General features: G+C 47.9%; 1 protein-coding gene across 1 annotated transcript; it reads right to left on the bottom strand.

The window, feature by feature from the left end:
• Positions 1–7785: 7785 nt before the first annotated feature.
• On the bottom strand, positions 7786–24107 carry LOC116503303 (E3 ubiquitin-protein ligase TRIM39-like). The gene is made up of 7 exons (XM_032209625.1): positions 23906–24107; positions 22912–23392; positions 21697–21792; positions 18007–18240; positions 11098–11120; positions 9394–9734; positions 7786–8846 (listed from the first exon to the last, which is right to left on the bottom strand). Exons 2-7 carry the CDS (start codon positions 23329–23331, stop codon positions 8335–8337), a joined length of 1626 nt encoding a protein of 541 aa, XP_032065516.1. The 5' UTR covers positions 23332–23392; positions 23906–24107; the 3' UTR covers positions 7786–8334.
• Between the last annotated feature and the right edge of the window lie 971 nt (positions 24108–25078).

Below are 25078 nucleotides of genomic sequence, written 5' to 3'. Positions count from 1 at the left end.
GAACCGTGGTGTGCCCACAATCACTCGCGCGGCTGCATTCTGGACTAGCTGAAGTCACCGGATGCTCTTCAAGGGCAGCCCCATGTAGAGCACATTGCAGTATTCCAGCCTAGAGATCACAAGGGCTCGAGTGACTGTTGTGAGGGCCTCCCGGTTCAGGTAGGGCCGCAACTGGCGCACCAGGCGAACCTGGGCAAATGCCCCCCTGGTCACAGCTGACAAGTGATGGTCGAAACTCAGCTGTGGGTCCAGGAGGACTCCCAAGTTGCGGACCCTGTCTGAGGGGTATAAATTTTGACCCCCCAGCCTGAGTGATGGAACGTTGGCCAAATTGTTGGGAGGAAAACACAACAGCCACTCGGTCTTGTCCGGGTTGAGTACCAGTTTGTTAGCTCTCATCCAGTCTTTAACAGCCTCAAGACCCCGGTTCATCACGTCCACCGCTTCATTGAGTTGGCACGGGGCGGACAGATACAACTGTGTATCGTCCGCGTATTGATGGTATTTTATCCCGTGCCTCCGAATGATCTCGCCCAGCGGTTTCATGTATATGTTAAATAGTAGGGGGGATAAGACCGAACCCTGCGGCACCCCATAAGTTAGGGGCCTTGGGGACGATCTCTGCCCCCCCACCAACACCGACTGCGACCTGTCCGAGAGGTAGGAGGAGAACCACTGCAGAACAGTGCCGCCCACCCCCACCTCCCGCAGTCGTCGCAGAAGGATACCATGGTCGATGGTATCAAAAGCCACTGAGAGGTCAAGGAGAACCAGGATGGACGCGTGGCCTCCATCTCTGGCTCTCCAGAGATCATCGGTCAATGCGACCAAAGCGGTTTCTGTGCTGTAACCGGGCCTGAAGCCGGACTGGAAGGGGTCAAGATAGTTAGCTTCCTCCAAGGTACGCTGAAGCTGGAAGGCCACCACCTTCTCAACAACCTTCCCCACGAAGGGGAGGTTGGAGACTGGGTGGTAGTTATTAAGAACAGCTGGATCCAAGGACGGTTTCTTCAGGAGGGGTCTCACCACCGCCGCCTTGAGCGCGGTGGGGAAGTGCCCCTCCCGAAGAGAGGCGGTAACAACCGCCTGGATCCAGCCTCGTGTCACCTCACTGCTGTTGGCAACCAGCCAGGAGGGACACGGGTCCAGTATACAGGTGGAGGCACTCACAGTTCGCATAGCCTTGTCCACATCCCCAGAGGCAACATCCTGAAACTCAACCCAGAGATGGTCTGCCAAGTCATTCCCTTGTGTCTCGGCTGGATCTGCGGGAGTGGAGTCCAGGTCTGACCGAAACCGAGCAACTTTGTCCGCCAAGAACTGAACATACTCCTCAGCCTTATCCTGTAAGGGGTCCCCCGTCTCCCTCCTATTTAGGAGGGAGCGGGTTATCCTAAACAGGGCGGCTGGGCAGGACTCGGCGGACGCTACCAAGGTGGCAATGTGTGTTCTTTTAGCTGTTCTTAATGCCCGAATGTATTCCTTGGTGCATGCTGTCAAAAGTGCCCGGTTCGATTCGGACCTATCGGATCTCCACAAGTGCTCTAGGCGTCTCCTCCGGCGCTTTATCTCCCGGAGCTCCTCAGTGAACCAAGGAGGCCTCTGGGAGCCGCTGACCCGGAGGGGCCGTAGTGGCGCAATCCGGTCCAGAGACTCTGATGCTGCCGAGTGCCAGGCAGCAGCAAGAGTCTCCGCCGAACTGTGGGCGAGAGTATCAGGAATAACCCCAAGCTCCGTCTGGAACCTTACAGGGTCCATAAGTCGCCTGGGGCGGAACCACCTGGTCGGTTCCTCCTCCCTACGGTGGGGGTTTGGCCTCCGGAAGTCTAGCCTCAGTAGGCAGTGGTCTGACCACGACAGGGGTATGGTCTCATTACCCCTCAGACCAAGTTCATAACTCCACTGCTCCGAGAGGAATACGAGGTCGAGTGTGTGATCCGCTGAGTGGGTTGGGCCTCGAATTACCTGGGTCAAGCCCATGGCTGTCATGGAAGCCATGAACTCCTGCGCTCCGTCAGAGTGTTCACCGAGCGAAGGCAAATTGAAGTCCCCCAGAACCATAAGCCTAGGGAACTCAATTGCTAGCTCGGCTACTGACTCGAGGAGCGAGGGGAGGGCTGCTGCAACGCAGTTGGGAGACAGGTACGTTAGCAGCAGACCCACTTGACCCTTGAGGTCCAGCTTCACCAGTAGGGACTCACACCCGACAAGCTCCGGAGCAGGGATCCTACGAGGTGCTAAAGACTCCCGGACTACAATAGCCACACCGCCACCCCTTCCCTGGGCTCTCGGCTGATGAAGCACCTGAAATCCGTCTGGGCACATCTCTACGAGGGGAACTCCTCCCTCCGTGCCCAGCCATGTCTCAGTAATACATGCCAGGTCTGCCCCCTCGTCTAAAATCAAGTCCCGGACGAGGGGAGCCTTATGAACAACAGACCTGGCATTTAGCGACAGCAGCCTGAGACCAGGGTCCTGATTACTCGCGCCATCTGACCTTGGAGTGGGACTCCTAGGGCCGGAAGGAGGGATCTCTGTGATATAGCGAGCCCTCCTTCCCCGGTAATGGCCTGCCCTAAAGTCCCCACCATATCTGCCTCTCCCTGTAATGACCGCAATGCCCCGACCCTCTCCCGTGGATGTAGTTCCCCCAACCACCCCGGTGACCCCCGCATACCCCGCCAGGTCCTCCGAATCAGTCATACCCAAACTCTCACACAGACAGTCCTCACAAAAAGTTAAAACACAGATATAGCAATATTAATAATAAAAAGTGAGATCATTCATACCATCCCATACAATCCCATGCACTCAACATACCTATTTAAAAATAAAATTAGAAAAATTGAGCAGGTTCACAGAGTCTGTACTAGATTTATAATAGTCCAAAGGTGCCTTCCACCCTCTCCTGAGGGGGGGGGCACACCTTGAGGGGGGCTCCTCTAAAGAGTTCAATATAGTCCAAGGAGGGGGGGGGCTGGGAGACAGGGTGAGTTCGGGTAGCAGCTGCAGTAGTGAAAACCAGGAGGTTAACCATGGTGGGAAAAGTTTGGTGGCTAAGTTCATTCCAGCCATCCCCCTTAATATCATTTCCAGATCAAAGAGTCATAGGGGGGAGGAAGAATGCTTGTCTCTGGTGGATGGGGAGAGGGGGGGGACGTTCTATTCAGCGATCGGGCTCGGTGTTCTTAAGGCCCCAAGGCGTCAGAAATAGAATCCAGGGTAGAATCCAAGATGGTCAGTGTCAATATCCATGAATGTTGGCGTCCCTTCGAGGCTGGCAGCTCGGAGAGTGAAATTTTACCGGTCCGCTGCCAGCATTAATCCCAGGGCGTCTGTATCGCTCCCCCACTCCCTCGACTCAGTCCCAGGGGCCAGTTTCCTCTCTCACCAGTTCTCTTTTTTGTTTTATCAGTTTGTAGACTCCACAGGTTTTGTTTATCAGTCTTACAGTCTTGCAGTCTCCACAGGTTCTCTTTTTTTTTGGTTGAAGCCGCGGTGTTCGTCGGCGTTAGGCGGCCTCCGTCACCAGCAATGTCGGAGGCCAGCAGCAAGCAAACCAGCAACAGCAGCAGTAAAAACGTGTTCCGGTGTTGCGTCGCCTCCCAAATTCTCCCTCTCACCAGCTCTCTTTGTTCAAATCGATCCTCGCCGTCCTCACAGTTCTTACATTCGAGTCGCGATGTTAGCCGGCGTTCGGCGGCACCCGCGGCCAGCAATATCGGCGGCTAGCGGTGACGATATCCCTCAGCGCTTCTCGGAGCTCAGCGTCTTTCAGAGCTTGGCGTCTTCTCGAGCTGGCAGCTCAGAGCGATCAAATTCTCCGTTGCCGCTGCCAGTCCCAGGGTCGCTAGATGTTCGGGCGACCACACCTCCTTTGGGTCAGCTCCTGAGTGCCAAAATCCAACTCTTTACAAGTTTTAACTATAGTACAGAAGCCGAGCGGCAAACCCGGCAGCCATCTTCCTCGCCCATGCACCCCCTAATGTGTCCAAGATGGGGGAAGTGAGAAACCCGGGAGTGGAAAATGCCCGTCTTAAAATCCAGCAGAGCCGAGAGTCCTTGAAGGCCACCAGAGAGGAGAATCAAAGAAGCTTTCAAAATTTCAAGAAGCAGAACGAAAATTGACTGAGATCCTCTGCGCTATGAGAGGGTACCAGGTTAAGGAAGTGGATTTTGATACGGCCAGGAAAATGCTCATAAAGGGCTTACAGGCCCTCAGTCGGGTGAAGGAGCAGTGGGAAAAGATGGTGAGGTTTTTCCAAATGATCTCCAACTTAATCGAGACCTGCCTGGTATGGTACGTGAAGGAATTTGCCGACACTGTGGATGGTGCCCAGAAGGTGTCCAGCTACTCATCCAAAGCTTTCATGGCAGATCTGGTTTACGGACATATTTTCAATGCCTCCAGTGTGGCTCAGCTGGTTGCCATGATTTCAGAGACTTACACTATGGTGTCGGAGAAGTACCTGATGGAGCGGGTGAGCAACTTAGGGCACCTGCTTGCCATGGAAGCCGATGACACACGTTTAGTTGCTGAACGAGCCGCGTTGGCTGAAGGCTGCGATGCAGCGCGCAATGCTGTGAAGGAGCTGGTCTTGCAGAAGAAAGCGGAGTTTGAGAGAGGTTTGGAGGCCAGGGCTGAGGCCATCGAAAAGGAGATGAGAGCCGTTCAGCCTGCAAACAGGGATGCAGTTGAGCCTCTCCTGAGAATGGTCAACCCAGAAGAAGAAAGCAAGTTCATATGAATCCAGTATCTTGGAGGGAGGAACAGGACAGCTCTGGCAATTATAACCTCCCCCCCCCCCAAATTAGATCATTGTAGTTATAATCAAAGGTGAAGGTACCTGTATGAGGATGTGGTGATTCAGGGGCTAAGATGCTCAGCTTGTCGATCAGAAAGGTCGGCAGTTCAGCAGTTTGAATCCCTAGCACCACGTAATGGAGTGAGCTCCCGTTACTTGTCCCAGCTTCTGCCAACCTAGCAGCTTGAACGCATGTAAAAATGCAAGTAGAAAAATAGGGACCACCTTTGGTGGGAAGGCAACAGCATTTTGTGTACCTTTGGTGTTTAGTCATCCCAGCCGCATGACTACAGAGACGCCTTCGGACAGCGCTGGCTCTTCGGTTTTGAAAAGGAGACGAGCACCGCCCCCTTGAGTCGGGAACGACTAGCACGTATGTGCGAGGGGAACCTTTACTTACTTCTAAGTATTTGGCTATTATCCTCAACTTATGATCACAATCGAAGCCAATATTTCTGCTGCTGAGTGAGAAATTTCTTGAGTTTTCCCCCATTTTACGACCTTTCTTGCCGCATTTGTTGAGTGAATCAGTTAAAATAGTAACATGTTGTGAAGTGAATCTGGGGTCCTCATTGTCTTTGCACAAGACTCGGGGACAATGCAACCATCCTAAATGTGAGCCAGTTGTCAAGCAACCAAATGTAATTCATGTGACCCTGGGGATGCTGCAACGGTCATAAGTGTCAAAAATGGTCATAAGTCACTTTTTTCAGTGCTGTTGTAACTTCGGTCACTAAATGAACTGTTGTAAGTGGAGGACTTCCTGTATATGTTTTCTAGTTTCTTTTAAAAAGTGACATGTCCATTTCCCATAATTATGATCATTGCAGCATCCCCTTGGTCATGTGATCAAATTTTGGATGCTTGGCAACTGGTTCATATTTATGACGGTTGCAGTGTCCTGGGGTCTATGTGATCTGCTTTTGCGATCTTCTGACAAGCAAAGTCAATGGGGAAGCCAGATTCTCTTAACAGCCATGTTACTAACTTAGCAACCGCAGTGATTCACTTAACAACTATGGCAAGAAAAGTCATAAAATGGGGCAAAACTTGCTTAACAAATGTTTCACTTAGCTACAAAGATTTTGGGCTCAGTTGTGGCCATAAGTCAAAGACGACCTGTATATGTTTGTGTTCAATGAAATAGTGAACAAAACATTGATTGTAATTTGATTTATCGATGGATATTCTCACTTGGTTATTCGATTAAACAAAATAAACAGTTTAATAGTTTCATCACAGTTGGGCTATTGCATCTTTTTTAGTAAGACCAGTCATTCTCTCACTGATCTTGGTTTGTTAGTTACCTTTTATTATTTTATAATGCCTTTTTTTAATTAAAAAAACCCTTTGATTTCTTTATTTCCACCAGGGCATTAGATGCTTAGGATTGCTGGCTTTATTTTAAGGGACAAGCAACATATTATTGAAATGTAACCAAATGCACACAATAAATACCATCTTATGCATCTGCAAGATCCATCATTTTTGTCGAAATGAAGAAAAAAGCCTCAGGATGTTGCCGCACAAGGTCCATTCCACGTGACGCCATAACACAGGGGTGTCAAACTAAACGGCCCACAGGCCAAATGTGTCAAGCCCTGGCCACGCCCACCCTCGGTTTAGCGAAGGGGGGGGGAAGTTGAGATACATCATGTGCAGAGGTGGACTGCAGCTGCTTCACACCGGTTCAGGCGAACCGGTTGTTAAGGTTTTTACCAGTTTGGAGGACTGGCTAATCCCACCTCTGGCTGGCCCTGCCCCTCCCTTCCTAGGAGTTCCCTGCGTGTCCCACTTGAACTTCCAGAATGGTACAAGAGGCCTTCCAGATCCAAAATGGGGACGTGGTGGCTCAGTGGATAATCCGCTGAGCTTGTCGATCAGAAAAGTCGGCAGTTCAGCAGTTCGAATCCCTAGCACCTCGGAACAGAGTGAGCTCCCATTACTTCTCTCAGATTTTGTTTGTTTGTTTGTTTGTTTATTGGATTTATATGCCACCTTCTCCCAAGGACCCAGGGCGGCGTACAACATTAAAAAAAAAACACATATTACAAAAGTTAAAAAAAATTAGATAGAATAGCCAAAAAACAAACCCTATTAAGATTAACAATAACATTTAAAATTCGATTAAAATTAACAATAATCAATCATTTATTTTATTTTGTTCAGGCCAGGCTGGCTTGCTGGAAAAGCCAACTTTTTAGGGCGTGTTGGAAGGACCAGAGGTTGGGGATTATACAAAGCTTTGGGGGCAGCTCATCCCAGATTTTACCAACCTAGCAGTTCGAAAGCATGTAAAAATGAAAGTAGAAAAATAGGGGCCACCTTGATGGGAAGGTAACAGCGTTCCGTGAGCCTTTGGCTTTGGAACAGACATAAGCACACCCCGCCCCCTAGAGTCAGGGACGACTAGCACATAAGTGTGAGGGGAACCTTTACCTTTAATTCTATGTTCCTTTCAGTCCCAGTCCATATTTTCTCATTTGTCCAAATCTTTCATTCTATACCAAGATTGACTTCAATTTTCTAGATGATATATACATAATGAACAGGATAGAATTGAATTAGAATGAATGGGGTTGGACAGACTTAGAATAGAATAAGAATTAGAATAAAACTGTTTATTGGCAAATGTGACTGGACACACAAGGAATTTGTCTCCAGTGCATGAGCTCTCCGTGTACATATAAGCAACAAGTGATAAATCATGATTATAATCATAAAATACAATCATCATAAATCATAACATACAGCACTGATCATCATAGATACTAAATAAACAATCAACATAAAACATAATGGGATACTAAATAAAAACAATCAATATAAACCATGAGATGGAAACAAGAAAGTTATAGTTATAATATGCTAAAAGGAATAGGTAATAGGAAAGATGAGAAGGATAATAGTAATATAGCCCAGGGCATAAGTTTGACATCCCAGGGCATAAGACACTGTTGTGGTTCTTAGTTGTTTAGCATGATGATGGCATTGGGGACGGACGGGCAATTGTCCTTGTGTCTAGTTGTTTTGATGTGCAATGCCGTATAGCATCATAGGGCGATGAGGAAAACCATCACTTGTTACAGATACAAACACAACCCAGAATTTGAATATTTGAACATCTCTATTAAGGCCTCCCCAACCAAAGGCAGGAAGTACGGCTTGCCTTCCTTCTTTTTGCCTGCAGTGGAGCACATTGAAAGGAGGTAAAAATCTTGCACCACAGGTGGACCGAGGCAACCTCTACCCTCACTACAGTCAATGCATCAAGGAAATTAAACATGTGGGAAACAGAAGGTCAACTTGCAAGCTACACTTATAGCACCCTCTGTGCCTAGAACCACCATCGTAGACCACAATAGTCAGGTCAAACCACTTTCAGATCTTCAAGTGATTGCTTGCAAAGAGGGAATAGAATGGGCTTTCTCTTAAAACAGCCACCCTAATGTACCTCAATGTTTTCAACTTTCACCAGGCTGTTCTTTGCAATGCTACAACCTGAGCTAAGTTCTCAAAGCTGCAGAATTTACATCCAGAGGGGGTAGTTGCTTCGAGTGCTGAGCAAGGGCAGAATGGGATCAGGCTTGGAAAGGCCATCCTGGAAGCACGCTTGGAAGGTGTAGAGGTGGGACATGTTGTAGCTGTTGTAAAAAGAGAGCTGCCCCCTTTCAATGTCCAGGTGGACCCCAACATATTCCACCTTCCCGCAGTCCGAGAGGGGCGTACGGGGCTCACTCAGAGCTTGGTACTTTCCCGCCTTCAGCTCAATAGCCCACACCCCTTCCTTGGGCAGAAAGTTCAGCTGCTTCTTATGCTTCACAGACTTTTTGGCCATCCCCACTATCCAACCGGGGCTGTCCCCAACTTGGATCTCCCAATAGAAGCGCCCAGTGGTAATGCCCTTCCGTCCCACCACAAACGGGGTGGAAGTGAGGCTCTCTGGCCGTTGGTCAGGATTGAACTTGACCCCAGTGGCTTCTTCCAAGAGGACCAAGCTGGGATGAGCTGACTTGCAGTCCAAAGTGATGCTTGCAGGGACTGGATAGGGAAGATGGAAAGAACAGTGAAGTTATTGCAGGAGTATAAACTGGTCCAGAAAAAATTTAGACACATATGAAGATAATATTAGCCAGCTGTTAATAAAGCTACTGCCATCCTCAACATGTCTGAAGCTTCCTTTCTCTCTTTTAGCCCAAACTACAGGATTGTATAATTATATATAATAGGGTAATTAGAGAAGTTAAGCAATTATATTTGGTGGTAAATGGAAACCAGGCCATCAAAGATCACGGTGGCTCAACACCGTCAAAGCTGATATCAGCCAGAGCATAGAAGAACTCAGAGAAGCAGTGCAAGATTGAAGACATGGAGAGACCTCCTGGCCAATAGAATCGCCAAGAGTTGGACATGACTGAATGGATATCATCATCATCATCATCATCATCATCATCATCATCATCATCATCATCATCACATTACAGGGCTATTGCTGTGGAGTACATAGCCTTGAACTTTCACAAAAAAAATAGAGTATAAAAATAATAAACCAGTAACCAATACATTTGGTCTAAAAACCTCAACTCACCTGGTTGTAGCGTATTGTAGAGCTCCTTCAAGACATAGAATTGCAGAGGTCCTTTAAAGATGCCCAGGTTCAAGTCTACAGCCACCACTCCATCTTCATCCTCTTCCTTCTCCTCTTCTTCCTCTGCTGTCTCTTCCTCTTCCTCTTCCTCTTCCTCCTCCACCTCCTCCTCCTCCTCTTCTTCCTCCTCCTCCTCTTCTTCCTCTTCCTCCTCCTCAACATCTTCATCAATCTCATTCTCACACTCACCTGTGTCTTCACTGCTGGCCCCCAGCCCATCTTCTGCTACCAGTTCAGCATCTATTTTGGGTCCGTCCGGAGCTCCTTGTTCCTTACGGAGCCTGTAGGTGAATGGCATCCCAAGGATCAGCCATTTTAGAATAAGCTGCCCCAATAGCAATAGCACTTACTTATATACCGCTTTGCAGTGCTTTGCAGCCCTCTCTGAGCAGTTTATAAAGTCAGCATGTTTCCACCAAACAATCTGGGTCCTCATTTTACCGACCTCAGAAGGATGGAAGGCTGAGTCAATCTTGAGTCTGGTGAGATTAGAACTACCAAATTGCAGGCAGTCTGCAGAGTAGTCTGCACTACTGCACTCTAACCAGCACAACTCTATCTATCAAGCCTAAAGGAATCACATCTGGGTCCTTCTACAAAAAGGTATATGAGCATTTCTGATAAAAAAGAATGATGTTGCCAATTTTTCTTTCTTTCACCTCTTTAATGGATTTTATGCAACAAGGAAAAATAGCATGAACACATTAGATGAAAAGGGAGGATTAGAATTGCAAGACAATTACACCTGGGACTGTCTTCTACTCCATAAATCAGATTTAATTATGCACTTTTTAAAATGCACTTTTTAAAATAATCATAGCAAGAAACAGCACAACACAGGATGACTTCTAAAACTCTTTTCGTGGCCAAATCTACCTTCCTTTGCCTTTACTCCCAAGGAGGAAGAGAAGCCAACTTTATAACTGTACCAGTTTTTAAATGGAAGTAAACAAGTAGCCATCTTCCCTTCCATACATGGAGGAGCTTCACCTACTCATTTTGCCAGTGGAAGAGGAAGTCATACCTACAGTGAGGAGGCAAACTAATATATCCTGTATCAGGGGTGTCAAGCAGCCATCTTCATTTCCATATACTGTATGGAGGAGCTTCACCTACTCATTTTGGCAAATCCAGGAGCTTCTGAAAGGTGGAAGTAGTAGTCATGCCTGCAGTTAGGAGGCAAACTAATATGCCTTTTAAGGTCAGCCCTCCCTATTGGTTCATGCTTTTCTTCCTTTCATATATTTATTATATAGGTAGTCTTGGACTTAGCAACTATTCATTGAGAGACCAAAATTACAACAATGTTGAAAAGAAAGATTTACAACCAGTTTTCACTTTTAAAACCACTGCAGCATCCACATGGTTGTGATCAGCATACAGGTGCTTGACAAACAGCCTGCATTTACGATAGTTGCCACGTTGGGGGTCATGTGATGGCTGTTTGCAACCTTCCAAGCTGACTTGGAGCAAGCAAAGTCAATGGGGACACTGGATTCACTTAACAACTGCCGTGATGCACTTAACAACGGTGGCAAAAAAAGGTTGGGGGCGACATTTAACAACCACCTTGCTTATCAAAGGAAATGTTGGTCCTAACTGTGGCTGTAATTTGATGTATAAGAAAAGAGAAACACTACTTACCTCTCTAGCAACCCTTTTGCCTCCTGTGGGAGGAAAGAAAGGAGAAAAAGAAGAAGGAAGAAAAAAATAAAGAAAGGTGAGATAGCACTCAAAATAATTCTTTCCGTGGATTATCACCAGTGACGTGCGGTGAGGTTTATGGCTGGTGAGGCAAGCGGGCAAAAGCCGACCTATGTCTGCCGCCCTATCGGAAAGGGCTGCAGGGCTTTAAATGGCGGACGCGGCAGCAGGGCTTTAAAGTCCTGTGACACGTCCACCATAGGGTGGCAGGGCTTTAAAGTCCCAGCAACGCGTCCGCCATAGAGCGGGATGCATCTTGCTCTATGACGGACGTGGGGGCAGGGCTTTCGGAAAGGGTGGCAGGGCTTTAAAGTCCTGGTGCCGTGTCCGCCATAGTGCAGAGCGCGTCCCGCCCTATGGCGGATGCGGCAGCAGAGCTTTAAAGTAGCAATAGCAATAGCAGTTAGACTTATATACCGCTTCATAGGGCTTTCAGCCCTCTCTAAGCGGTTTACAGAGTCAGCATATTGCCCCCAACAATCCGGGTCCTCATTTTACCCACCTCGGAAGGATGGAAGGCTGAGTCAACCCTGAGCCGGTGAGATTTGAACAGCCGAACTGCTGAACTGCAGTCAGCTGAAGTAGCCTGCAGTGCTGCATTTAACCACTGCGCCACCTCGGCTCTTCATCCGGCGATGTGTCCACCATAGAGCGGGATATGTCCCGCTCTATGATGGACGTGGCGGCAGGGCTTCGGCGGGGCTTTCGGAAAGGGCTGCAGAGCTTTAAAGGGCAGCAGGGCTTTAAAGTCTCACTCTATGATGGACGCGGCGGCAGGGCTTTAAAGTCCTGGTGCCGTATCCGCCGTAGAGCGGGACGCATCCCGATCTATGGCAGATGCGGCGGCAGGGATTCAGCGGGGCTTTCGGAAAGGGCTGCAGGGCTTTAAAGGCCGGCAGGGTTTTAAAGTCCTGGTGACAGGTCCCACTCTATGGAGGACATTGAGGCAGGGCTTCGGCGGGGCATTCGGAAAGGGCTACAGGGCTTTAAAGGGCAGCAGGGGTTTAAAGACCCACTCTATGACGGATGCGGCGAGAGAACCACGTGCCTCATCTACATAAGGAATTTTTCACCTTTTAACCCTTGCTTAACTCAAGTGATCATAAAGATAGACTAAATGAGGCACGTGGTTCTCTCCCCTCCTGCAGAGGGCACTTTTTTAGAGGCTTTTTTAAACAATTAAGCACTAAGCAGAATCATCCACTGTGACTCTGGCAGCAACTACCTTAACCTTTTTCCTTTTAATTTTCTTTTCTTTTCATGATGACAGTGGTGAGGCCCTGCCTCTCCTGCCTGCACGTCACTGGTTATCACCCACTTTCCTGCAAAAGCATCCTGCATTTTAATGGTGCACAACGGATCCTGCTCTCTGTATATCACGTCCTACCCTATTTCCCCCCAAATACGACCTCCCTGGATAATAAGTGCTCTCCAAGCAGAAAGTAGGTGTCCAATTCAGCCATTCCACTCTATGGAGATGCCACACAATCAGCCCCCTCTACCGCAAAGATCCTAAAGGAGAAGAGCAGTCTGGACAACTGTGGGATCTGGCAGGATGAGAGCTGTGAACCATAAACACAAAGCTTTTGCTGTGACCCAGCATAACAGATATACTGCCCTTGCTGACCTTATGGGGACACTAAAGAGACAGGTCAAGGTTGTTGTGATAATCATGACTCAAATAAGCAGGGGATCGTGGTCCAAAATGAAGAACTTACTTCGGAAAGGCGAAATGGGGAACCAGGTATCACACATCAGTCACATAAGAAGAGCAAGGTATGCAAAAAGAAAAGTCACCTTCTGGTTGGTGATTCAATCGTAAGGGATGTAAATTTAAGAAAGGATAAAGAGGTTTTAAAAGAGGTTGGGTGTCTGCCAGGTGCTACTGCCAGCAGAGACAAGAGGCGTATTCTTAAGATAGTCAAGAATATAAGTAAGAACTGTGACATTGATGCTATTATACATCTTGGAACAAATGATCTGTCCCAAAAAGATGTACTTTCTGTGCAGAATGATTTCCAGAGCCTGGGGTATGAACTTAGTAGTATAGGTTGTATAAGGTGACCAGATTTTCAGATTGGTAAAGAGGGACACCATTGATGGGGAGGGGGGGCGGGGGGGTGGTTCAAAACCCCTGCAAACTAGCCCACTACCGCACAAGAGCACTCAACCAACTGCCTCCGTTTTGAATGGGGCGCGCCGAAAAGGCTGCCGGGAAACGACATCCGTCCAAAGACTTCGGCGTTTGCAGAACTACATCTCCCAGAGTGCAGTGGGAGCTCCTCGCGTTGTCCACTTTAAAATTACATTTCCGAGAGGCTTGGGAGCAGAAGATGGTAAAATCAATTCAAATCTGATGCAGACAGTTCAAAAAGTGGTAGTCCTTCTCAGGGCAGCCCGCCCAACTCCGCAAAGGGGGAGAAGGAGAGGAGGGCCGTCTCCTCCCCCCCAGGCGCCCTACTGTAGAGGGACAAAGGCTAGTGGAGGTGGGGCGGGGGGGAAAGCCAGACCGCGGCGGCTACTGCCAGCCCGCGGCCTCCCTAGGCGAGAGGTTCGTCTCCGCGTCCACATGTGGAATTCGCTTCGCCTGGGCAGCCGCGGGAGGCAGAGCTGGCGGCTATGCACTGGGCCGGGCGGCAGAACCGGGAGGGGGCGGCAATGTTTCTCCGCTGCTGGTCTCTGCATTTTCCTTCCTCCCCCCGCACCCCCCCTTCCACACACACCCAGCTTCCAAAATCAGGGGAGTTGCGGGGAGGGACAATCTTCTTCCCCTCTCTCAGGTTGCCCGGTCCCCCCCCCTGAGTTTCTCTCATGAGTAGCTCGCAAGGAAAGGCCTTCCCTTCCCTTGCTAAAGGCCACCACCGCCCACCCGAAGCGGCGAAGCCTCCCGATTCCCAGCGGCACCGCCGGTGTTACTCACCAGGGCAGTGCAGCAAAAGCAAACGGCGAAGGCGAAATGAAATGGAGACTCGTGAGAGTCGCGACTCGCGTGGCGTGCTTAAGCGGACTCCAGCCAATCAGTGAGCTGGCTGGGATGGAAAATTTTAAGCACGCCGCGAGCGTGCTTAAAGTTTTCCATCCCAGCCAGCTCACTGATTGGCTGGAGTCCAGGCCAATCAGTGAGCGGCAGGCTGGGCTAGCTTAGATTTTTAGTGTAGATAGAATAGATGGGGGAATGGAACAAGCGAGCTAGTGGCAGCTGATGGGCGGGAGAGCCAGGGAACACCAAAATAAAGCGGAGGTTTTGAGAACGGCCCGGGACATGGGAAAAATTATGAAAAGGCGTGCCTGTCCCGCCAGATGCGGGACGTCTGGTCACCCTAAGGTTGTAGGCTTATCTTTTCAGAAGTTTTACCAGTATATAAGGAACAAAAAGGGAAGGCCAGCGTGTAGCAGAGTTTAACGTGAGGCTAAAGGAGTGGTGTAAAAGGGAAGGCTTTGGTTTTATTAGTCATGATGCCTGCAGCTGCTCCAATGAAAAACTGAGTTAACTTGGCATTAAAGGCCCTCCGGAGGACTCAGGGACCTTCAGGAAGTTTCCCTGAAGCCTCTGGAGGGCTTAAACTGACCCTACGAGCAAACCAGAAGTCCATCCCCGAACTTCCAGTTTGCCCATAAGGCCGGTTTTAGGTCCCTGAGTCCTCTGGAGGGCCTCCAGGGGGCGGAGGAGGCTCTTTTTGCCCTCCCCAGGCTCCTATAAAGCCTCTGGAACCTGGGGAGGGCGAAAAATTGCTTTAAAAAAGGTTGAACTCAGCGGCTAGCGTATGCATCCGTGCTGGCCAGCTGACAGGGCAACGCCTCACGTACCCTGACAAATGGCTCCGTGTGCCATCTGTAGCACACGTGCCGTAGATTCGCCATCCAGGGAATAGGTGGTACCTTGCTCAATAGTAGTAACTGTGAGAGGGATCTTAGAGTCCTAGTGGACAACCATTTAAATATGAGACAGCCGTGTGCAGCAGCTGCCAAAAAAGCCAACACAGTTCTAGGCTGCATAAATAGAGGGATAGAATCAAGATCACATGAAGTTTTAATACCACTTTATAATGCCTTGGTAAGGCCACACTTGGAATATTGCATCCAGTTTCGGTCGCTACAATGTAAAAAAGATGTGGAGACTCTAGAAAGAGTGCAGAGAAGAGCAACAAAGATGATTAGGGGACTGGAGGCTAAAACATATGAAGAACAGTTGCAGGAACTGGTTATGTATACTTTATTGAAAAAAAGGACATGGAGAGACATGATATCAGTGTTCCAATATCTCAGGGGTTGCCACAAAGAAGAGGGAGTCAAACTATTCTCCAAAGCACCTGAAGGCAGAACAAGAAGCAACTGTGGAAACTAATCAAGGAGAGAAGCAACTTAGAATTGAGGATAAATTTCCTGACAGTTAGAACAATTAATCAGTGGAACAACTTGCCTCCAGAAGTTGTGAATGCCCCAATACTGGAAGTCTTTAAGAAGATGTTGGATAGCCATTTGTCTGAAACGGTATATGGTTTCCTGCCTAGGCAGGGGATTGGACTAGGAGACCTCCAAGGTCGCTTCCAACTCTGCTATTGTATTGTATAATAAGCCCAATCAGGCTTTTGAGCGCATGCGCTAAAATAAGTCCTCCTCCGAAAATAAGCCCTTCCCGAAAATATTGCAACACAGCAGCAGCCATGAGGTGACCATGCTCGCCACCTCCTGCACCTCAAAAATAATAAGACATCCCCAAAAATAAGGCAAAGGGCTTATTTCGGGGATCACAAAATAAGACCCTATCTTATTTTGGGGGAAACATGGTAGCTTATTATCAGAAAAACATCCCGGTGAAATACTATTAAAACAAACATAGAAGAAACAAAAATTGAGGCCTGTAGAGTCAGGATGCTTGATATGCCACTGAAAACCCAAGGTGAGGAAAGCACATCTACTGATCGATCTCTCTTTTACCTGAACAAACCCTATGGCAGTGATGGCTAACCTTCTTGTTGTTGGGTGCCAAAAATGCGAGGACATGCGATAGCACATGTACGTGCCGGCACCAATAATGCAAAGCGCACCCACACATGCGCACACAACCCTTCCCTCCCCAAGCACCGCACCACTCGCCTCCAAGCTGAGCTTGGGGGAGACCATTTTCACCCTCCCCAGGCTCCAGGAAAGCCACCAGAGCCTGGGAGAGCAAAAAAAATGGGCTCTATGGCCCAACTGGAAGTTCGGAAATGATCCATTTTGGGCTTCTGGAGGGCCTCCATGGGGCCGGGATAGGTTGTTTGCGCCCTCCCCAGGCTCTAAAAAAATCTCAGGAGTCAGGGAAGGTTGAAAAACAGGCCAACGGGACTATCAGAAGTTTGGAAATGGAAGGTCCTCCAGAAACCCAAAATGGATTGTTTCTGAACTTCTGGTTGGCCTGTTGGACCTGTTTTTCACCCTCCCCAGGCTCCGGAGGCTTTCCTGAAGCCTGGGGAGGGTGAAAGCATCTTTCCCTGGCCCTCCGGAAGGACGAAAATCAGCTGGCCAGCTGGATATGATGGCTGGCATGCTGGCAGATATGGCTCCGTGTGTCATCATGGCACTATGGAGTCTAGCAATTGTTACAGGAAATCAGTCCTTCTTGTTTTGTTTAAGAAAATTGATTTCTTAAAGAAATCAAGAACTGATTCTGGGTGGCTTACAAAGATTTTTAAAAAACCATTTATTTATTTATTTATTTATTTATTTATTTATTTATTTATTTATTTATTTATTTATTTGTCTTGTATGCCGCCCACTCCCGGAGGACTCCGGGCGGCTCACAAAAGACAAGGGAAAGGGGGGAATGAGACAAAGACAACATATTAAAAACAAAACCAACATTCACAATTTCTGTGGAGGTAGATGCTTCTCAGCTCCCCCCAGCCTGCTGGAACAGCCAGGACTTGGTGGCTTTGCGGAAGGCCGGGAGGGTAGTAAGGATCCGGATCTCAACAGGGAGCTCGTTCCAGAGGGCCGGAGCTGCAACAGAGAAGGCTCTCCCCCGGGGAGTCACCAGCCGACATTGGCTGGCAGATGGAATCTGGAGGAGACCCAACCTGTGCGATCTAATTGGTCTGAGAGAGGTAATCGGCAGGAGGCGGTCTCTCAGATACCCAGGTCCGATGCCATGTAGGGCTTTATAGGTAGCGACCAGCACCTTGAAGCGGATTCGGAGACTGATAGGTAGCCAGTGCAGCTCGCGGAGGATAGGTGTAACGTGGGTGTACCTTGGTGCACCCACAATCGCTCGCGCAGCTGCATTCTGGACTAATTGGAGTCTTCGAACACTCTTCAAGGGCAGCCCCATGTAGAGCGCATTACAATAATCCAATCCACGATATCAATCGTGACAAACCCTAATTGAACAAATCATGATGTGAGAAGTTTTATATCCCAATTCATTTTATATTTTATACTGTTTCCATCTTCCCTCCAACTTAATCAAATTAGCTATCTTCCTCAAACCCCGAAATAAGTTACCCAAGCCTAATGCACATATCAAAGGATAAGGTCTGCAAACACAATAGAGATAATTAAATTAAGTCTCCCAGTAGAACTGTATTTTCACAAACACACACATACACACACACCCCTCAGCATGTAAACACTTAAACATCCCAGACAAGCTCCCACTATAAAAGTTTTCCACTGGACCCTGTTTCACTGTAGCCTGCTCTTAAAAGCAAACTGTTTTGCTTTTAGAAATAAATATTTCTTCTTCCCTCATTTTTATTTGTTCTTGTGCCATTCCAGCTCGAGTTGGAACCCCAAATTCTTCTTCTGACAATGGTTTGGTGCAATTTTCTCCTTCCCAAGAAAACCCTCACAGCCTCCGGTCCTCCTTACCTTGAGGAAACTTATGTGGTCTTTGCGTTCAAGGCCGGCCTGCACACGGCGCAGAGTTTCTGACCGAGAGGTGATCTTGCAGTCCAGTTCCTTTAACTTGGCTTCCATCTGCGCCAAGATCTTTTCTCTCCGATTTTCTAAGGCCTGTTTTATACCCAGCTCTCTGTCGTTCAGCAGCTGGTGCACCTTCGCAAACTCTTCAGAGATAAGGTCAGACAAGGATTTGGAGCAGGTCTGGAGAAACATAGATGGGGCACAATTGTGGTTTGGTCAAGCAGAAATGATCACCTGCCACAATGGTGTTGGTTTTGGGGAACACTCCTGAGAATACCTTGGATAGCCATGAAAAAAAAACACCCAATGGACCATGAAACAAATCAACTAACGATTCAAAACATCCTACTTCTTCGGGCATGTGATGGAAAGACCAAACCTTCTGAAGGAGACTCTTAATACTAGGAAAGATGGAAAGAAAGAAAGAGAAGATGAGGAAGAACAAAAGCAAAGATGGTGGACATAGTGGCAATGGGGGGCCCATTGGAAGATCTGAAAAAACAGCTTAGGGATAAATCATCACGGAGAATATTCCCTTCTATCCATACACAAAATTTTAAGAGCAGTGGTGGGATTCAACTGGTGTAACAACCGGTTTGCTGTATGCGCAAACCGGTGCTGATTTGAAATCAGCACTAAATCTTACCTTTTCCGGTGAGGAAAACAGCTGAGACGCGGCAATCTACTCTGCCACGCCAATCAGCTGGGCTTCAAACAAAGGAAATATAGGACAGAATAGAGTGGGCGGGGCCAACTGATCGCCAGAACTACCGGTTGGCCCAAACCTGCTAAATCCCGCTCCTGTTTAAGAGTGTCTTTTGTGGTAGCTTTCATCTCACCTCTGCACACTCCTGTTCAGCTGCTTTGGCCTGAAGCCAGCTTCTTCTGCAGCCATGTTGCCATGCTGCCACCAATGTTCCCTCTAATTTTTTTTCAGTGTGTGCGGAAAAGTATAGTGTTTGAGCAGCACATTTTCATGCCTGAGCACCTGAAATTTTTTTTAACCATAATTGCCATCAGAGCAGATGTTTTCCCAGGAACCGACGAATCTCCAGAGGACCAATGGGAATTCTCCCTTCTGCAGCATCATCGGTCTCTGGGCAGAGTCTTCCTTGATGTCACCAATCACCAGATGGAGGAGAGAGTTCGGTGCAGAGAGGGAAGGGAGGGAGGGGGATATTTTCAGTCATATTTTAAGACTTTAAAAAACACTGTGCGGCAGTTTGAAACTTCTGTGTGGTGTTTTCTTGTTACTTGCGTGGCCGTGCAGCCGCACAGTTTAGAGGGAACATTGGCTGCCACCCCAAGTCCAATTCAGAGTGCAAATCTCTGACCTACGAGGGCCCTATTCCACTCCCTCTGGGTCTGATAAGACGCTACTCCTTCTACACACACACACACACACACACACACACACACACACACACACACACAAACGGGGGTTCTGATCCCAAAACAGATCTCGGAGATTCTTGAGAGCTCACATCCCCCACATCTGTCCAGCTAAAGAATTTCAGGTTGACTCCAGCACCACAGTGCGTCTAAATGTTTAAAACTACTGGTAAATTGAGAATCCCAGGGGAAGAGGGAACAGAATGGAATATACTGAAAAATGCGTGGTTGACAACTTTGGCGACTTGAATGCCACATTACAGCGTATTTATTTATTTTTTGTGGATCTGAATGCGAATCAGGGACGTGCAGTCAGGGCCTCACCACTGTCATCATGAAAAGAAAAAAAAAATAAAAGAAAAAAGGCTGAGGTACTCTGCTTAGTGCTTAACTACTGTAAAAAAGCCTCTAAAAAAGTGCCCTCTGCAGGAGGAGGTGAGAGAACCACGTGCCTCATTTAGTCTATCTTTATGATCACTTGAGCAGAGTTAAGCAAGGGTTAAAAGGTGAAAAATTCCTTATGTAGATGAGGCACTTGGTTCTCTCGCCTCCTCCTGTAGAGGGCACTTTTTTAGAGGCTTTTTTAAACAGTTAAGCAGAGTCATCCATTGGGGACTCTGGCAGCAGCTAGCCCAGCCTGGCTTCAGCAGCTCTTGCATTTTTCTTTTTACATTTTTTACATTTTCATCATGGCAGGCAAGAGCAGAGTTGAAATCCTCTGTGACACACCTGGAAAAGGTATGTGGGTCAGAGGGAGGGGATTCCTGGGTCAGGAATTCAAAATTATTGTAATTTTTTATTGTAAGTAATTTGTGTGTGTGTGTGCGTGTGTTTGTTTCTTCACTTCACTCAAACAAATTCTTTCTCAATTTGAGAGAGAGTTTGTTTGAGAAGAGAAGGGCAGCCTTGTTTGAGAAGAGAGGGGCAGCCCGCCAGCAGAGGCGGATCTTCTACTGGCGCTTTCTTTCTTTTGCCCACTGTGCCCCCCTTCCCTTTCTCCTCTCCCCCCACTGGGAGCCCCATCCTGCTCCCCTCCCACTTTCCTCCTCCTCCTCCTCATCTCCCCTTTCTTTGCCGGCTGCAACTGAGCTTGTGGCACCGGGGGAGGAATGAGCCCCCGTTGTCCCGTGGAGCCCGCCGCCGCTTGAACGGGAAGGAGGAGGAGGAGGAGGAGAAGAGCAGTGAGGCTTTGTGCCGGCCAGCCAGGCAGGGAGTAGGTCGGGCAGGGAGGGTGTGGGCTGGCTGGCTGGGGAGGGGGGATCATGGGTGCTCAGATGGCCCCCGCCGCCGCCTCCAGCAGCTTGGGTGTCCCGGCTCCGTATGAGCTGAAGAAAGCGGAGGATTGTTCATCAGAGGGGGCGGGGGGCCAAGGTGGTGGAGCGCGGCAGCAGCGAGAAGCAGCGTCCCCGCCACTGTGTCCGACTATTCTAAAAAGGGAAGGGATTTTTCAGTAGCAAAAACCAGGGGGCATGGGTGGCTCCCTCCCTCCACTCCCAAGAATGACAGTAGCTCTTGGTCCCCCCTGCCAATGCGAGGAGACCATGGTGAGAAGTCGGCGCCTTTGCTGTTCCTCCCAGATGTGAGCTCATCTCTGCGTTCCTGCCCTCCCTCCAAGAGAGAGCACTGCTGGGCTTTTTGGACCCATGCCCCAGCACTCGGATGGTAGCTGGGATGTCAGCATTGCTGGCCTGCTGCCAGCTGCCCACACATTTCTGTCGGACACAGCGGCGGGGACGTTGCTTCTCTCCACCGCCGCGTCTCGCTGCGTCGCCCCCCATGCCTCCTCTGATGAACAATCCTCCGCTTTCTTCAGCTCGGACGGAGCCAGGACACCCAAGCTGCTGCCGGCGGGGGTGGGGGCCAGCTGAGCGGCCATGATCTCCCCTCCCCAGCCCCCCGCCCAACCTATTCCCTGCGTCTTGCGTCTATGGCGGACACAGCACTGGGGTGTCCGAACGCCCTGCCGCTGTGTCCGACATAGGGTGGCTTCTGCCCGCTTGCCTCACCAACCATAAACATCACCGCACGTCACTGATGCAAATCAATCAAGCTGGTAGCTTTTCTTTTCTTTAGACTGAATTGCAGGAGCCTAGATTAAATGCTGACTATGAAACACCTGATATTAAGCTAATGAGCCACAAATAATAGCATCGACAGCAATAGTTGCTGGGATGAAGAGAGCAAAGATACATTCGGTTTAGCATTAAACCAAAAGTCCCCACCATCCCCAATTCCCAGCTGTACCTTTAATTCAAGAATGTTCTTCCACTGGTGGCAGTGGCTCTTTATCAACGGCTTGAGACCTTCCTCAAGAGGCTCCAGAGATGCCTTCAGCTGGTCCTACAAGGAAGAAAAAGTTCAGATCTCACTTAAGATGAACACTAGCATTTGAGTGATCACAGGACAATTTTATACCTCCAGCCAAAGGTTCTGCTCAGCAGTGCTTAAAATCCATCAGACCTCTTCCCCCAACCAGCCATAATTAGCATTTAATTCGTTAGTTAAGAGTGTTTTCTACTGTGATAGATTTAGTTAGCAATATATTAATTTTTATTTTCCCCTGCATTTATTTAAATGTTTCTTTTTTTCCTTATGGATTTTTTATAGTCTTTCCCTCTCCCTCCCTCCCCCTCTCCCTGCAGGTAAGTCCTCAATTGAGGATTTTGAGACCACAATTGAGCCCAAAATTTCTATTGCTAAGTGAGAAATGTGTTAGATTTTGTCCTATTTTACGACCTTTCTTGCTACAACTGTTAAGTGAATCACTGCAGTTGTTAAATTAGTAACACGGTTGTTAAGTGGATATGGCTTCCCCATTGACTTTGCTTGTCAGACGAACACAAAAGTACATCACATGACCCTGGGACACTGCAATCGTCATAAATATGAACCCCTTACCAAGCATCTGAATGTAAATCGCATGACTATAGGGATGCAGCGATGGTCGTAACTGTGAAAAACGCTTATAAGTCACTTTTTTCAGTAACATTGTAACTTTAAACAATCACTAAGCAAACTGTTTTAAGTGTCTGTGTATGTCCATGTATGTATGTATGTATGTATGTATGTATGTATGTATGTATGCATGCATGCATGCATATTATTTCATCCACCTACAATCTTCTTTTGACTTCAAGGGAAATCAGAATACAGGTAGCCCACAATTTATGACAATTGAGCCCAACATTTTTGTTGCTAAGTGTGACAGTTGTTAAGTGAATTTGGCTCCATTTAATAACCTTTCTTGCTACAGTGCGGTTGTTCAGTTAGTAACACAGTTGTTAAGTGAATCCATTAGCCACCTAGTGGTTAATATATCAAATAGTGAATCTTCAGGAAGTGAAGAGAGAGAGATGAGAGAAAAAGAGAGGGAGAGGGAGGGAGGTTGAGAGAGGGAGAGAAAGAGAGTCTTGTTCAACCAGAGGCCACCTTCTTTCTCCTCCCAGGTCCAGTTCTCACCTGATAGGTCTGAACCGCATTTTTGATGGGCAGGAAGTCATGTCCCTGGTGCTGAGGCAAGTCCCAGCAGTTGACGCAAACAAGCTCCTCATCTTGGCTGCAGAAGAGCTTCAGGGGCTCCTTGTGTTCCTCACAGAAGGAGCAGACGGCAGTGCCACTCAGCTGAGCCCTTTCATCCAGCTTCAGAAGCCGGGCTTTCTCGGCCAAGCTGCCGAGGGCTCGGTTCACGTGGCGCAAAGTGAAGGGGTGGCGGCACTGGGGGCAGAGCCCCTGACTTTGCCCTTTGGGGATGCAGGTCTCCAGGCAGGAAGCACAGAAGCTGTGGCCGCACTCCAGTATGTGGGGCTCCTGAAAGAGGGAGAGGCAAATGGGGCACAGCAGGTCTTTGGTGAAACTGGACACTTCTCGTACTGAAGCCATGTTGGTCGATTCAAAGAGAGTCTGAAGAGTTTTCCCAAGTTAGAACTGCTTCTATTTCTTCCTGTTAAGTGAACATAGAATAATAGGTTTGGAAGGGACCTTGGAGGTCTTCTAGCCCAACCCCTTGCCCAAGCAGAAGACCCTATACCATTCCAGACAAATGGCTGTCCAATTTCTTCTTGAAACCCTCTAATGATAGAGCACCCACAACTTTTAGAAAGCAAACATTTCACTGGTTAGTTGTTCTCACTGTCAGGAAATTTCTCCTTAATTCTAGGTTGGATCTCTCCTTAGCAAGTTTCCACCCGTTACTTTTTGTCCTGCTCTGGAGAATAAGCCAACCCTCTCTTGTCTGTGATAGCCCCTGGAGTGCTGGAAGACTGAGGCAAAGGGGCGTCTGCCATCCCAGATAGATCAGCTTTGGACACCAAAGTCAAGAATCCTAAAACTACTTTTCTTTCAGGGTTACAGAAACAGAGCCTGCCTTTATCCTAAAGTGAACCAGGAAGGATAAACCCGGAGACATTTTCTCAAATTGCGTTCCTATTTTGGACACAGAAATGTCTTATCTCACCGTTGCCTGGGCTGCCTCGCTTCCTCCTCTTCCTCGAGGTGATTCTCACAGCCCACCACAGGGAGGGGAAAACCCTCAATGTGTCAGACCTGCCGCCAATTAAACCTCTAAATAAAAAACATCCTCGGCCCCATCTGCTGAGAAAGGCAGCATTTTATTAGGAGCGCGTTGCAGTGATGCTTAGCCAGAACTGAGGATTGCACACCAGAAGTCCTAAGTTTAACCTTCCCCTCCCTCCACCCACCCCATGCAACCAATCAGGTTCATGCAGTTTTGTAATGACCAGTTGTGTACAGGAAGGTACACAGCTGGCATGTCAGATGACCTTGAAACAGCCACTCCAAGAGACACAGAACTTAACTTTCGTTTCCCTTCTTTCATCCCTTCTGCTGAAACTTTCATTCTCCCCCTTGCCTTCCTCCCTCCTTCCACCCCAGAATTCATGGCACTCTGTGGAAGCACAAGCAAGTATAAGATGACAGCTATGTTTCTCTGGATCTTCAGAAGTGGCTGTGAAACTCTTTTTTAAAAATAGAAAGAAACAGATTTTTACTTTGAAAGAAGAAAGGAATAATTCTGAATTAAATCGTTCAAAATATTGTGCATCCCCAGTTCTTTCCTAAACAACCACAGAACTCGAGTTTTGGGTCTGGATTTCTTGCAAGAATCAACAGATGAATGAAAAGACAAATGGAAGAATAATTCCACAGTCCTAAGGTTATGAGGAAAACAAATTCTTGGGCATCTTAGCAAGAGCATAGAAGGAATGTGTGTTAATTGAAGTCCTTAGCTTCTGGATTCCTTATCAAAGCTTCTATGACAACTGATATGCTTCTTTTTATAATTAAGACAATACCCCTTTCTTGAGAAGAGTAAGAGTTGATTAATGGGAAAATAATTTGAGGTTTGCTAACTGTGAATATTCATGTTTATATTATCTATTACCCATGTATATATAATTATGATCATTTTCTCCTTCTTTCCTGAAATGGATGCAGGTAGTCCTCAATTTATGAACAGAACTGAGACCAAGATTTCTGTTGCTAAGCGAGGCTTTTTTTTTTTTGCTTTTTTTTTTTAGGGTTCAAAAGTTTTATTTCTTTTAAAACAAACATTTCATCATTCCTCAATCAGTAAAACATCGAAGTACAATTTTTTGTATGTCAAGATAGT

This window comes from Thamnophis elegans, chromosome 2 (assembly GCF_009769535.1).
Source record: "Thamnophis elegans isolate rThaEle1 chromosome 2, rThaEle1.pri, whole genome shotgun sequence".
Lineage (NCBI taxonomy): Eukaryota > Metazoa > Chordata > Lepidosauria > Squamata > Colubridae > Thamnophis > Thamnophis elegans.
The sequence above is the reverse complement of the archived record's forward strand: the minus strand, read 5'-3'. Positions and strand labels throughout refer to the sequence as shown.

Coding starts and splice junctions, on each gene's coding strand:
- LOC116503303 (XM_032209625.1), bottom strand. CDS start 23,331: ATGGCTTCAGTACGAGAAGTGTCCAGTTTCACCAAAGACCTGCTGTGC. Junction 18,241..21,696: donor AGAACATTCTTGAATTAAAG/GTACAGCTGGGA, acceptor ATGTTTCTCCAG/ACCTGCTCCAAATCCTTGTC. Junction 8,847..9,393: donor CTACAATACGCTACAACCAG/GTGAGTTGAGGT, acceptor TTCCCTATCCAG/TCCCTGCAAGCATCACTTTG.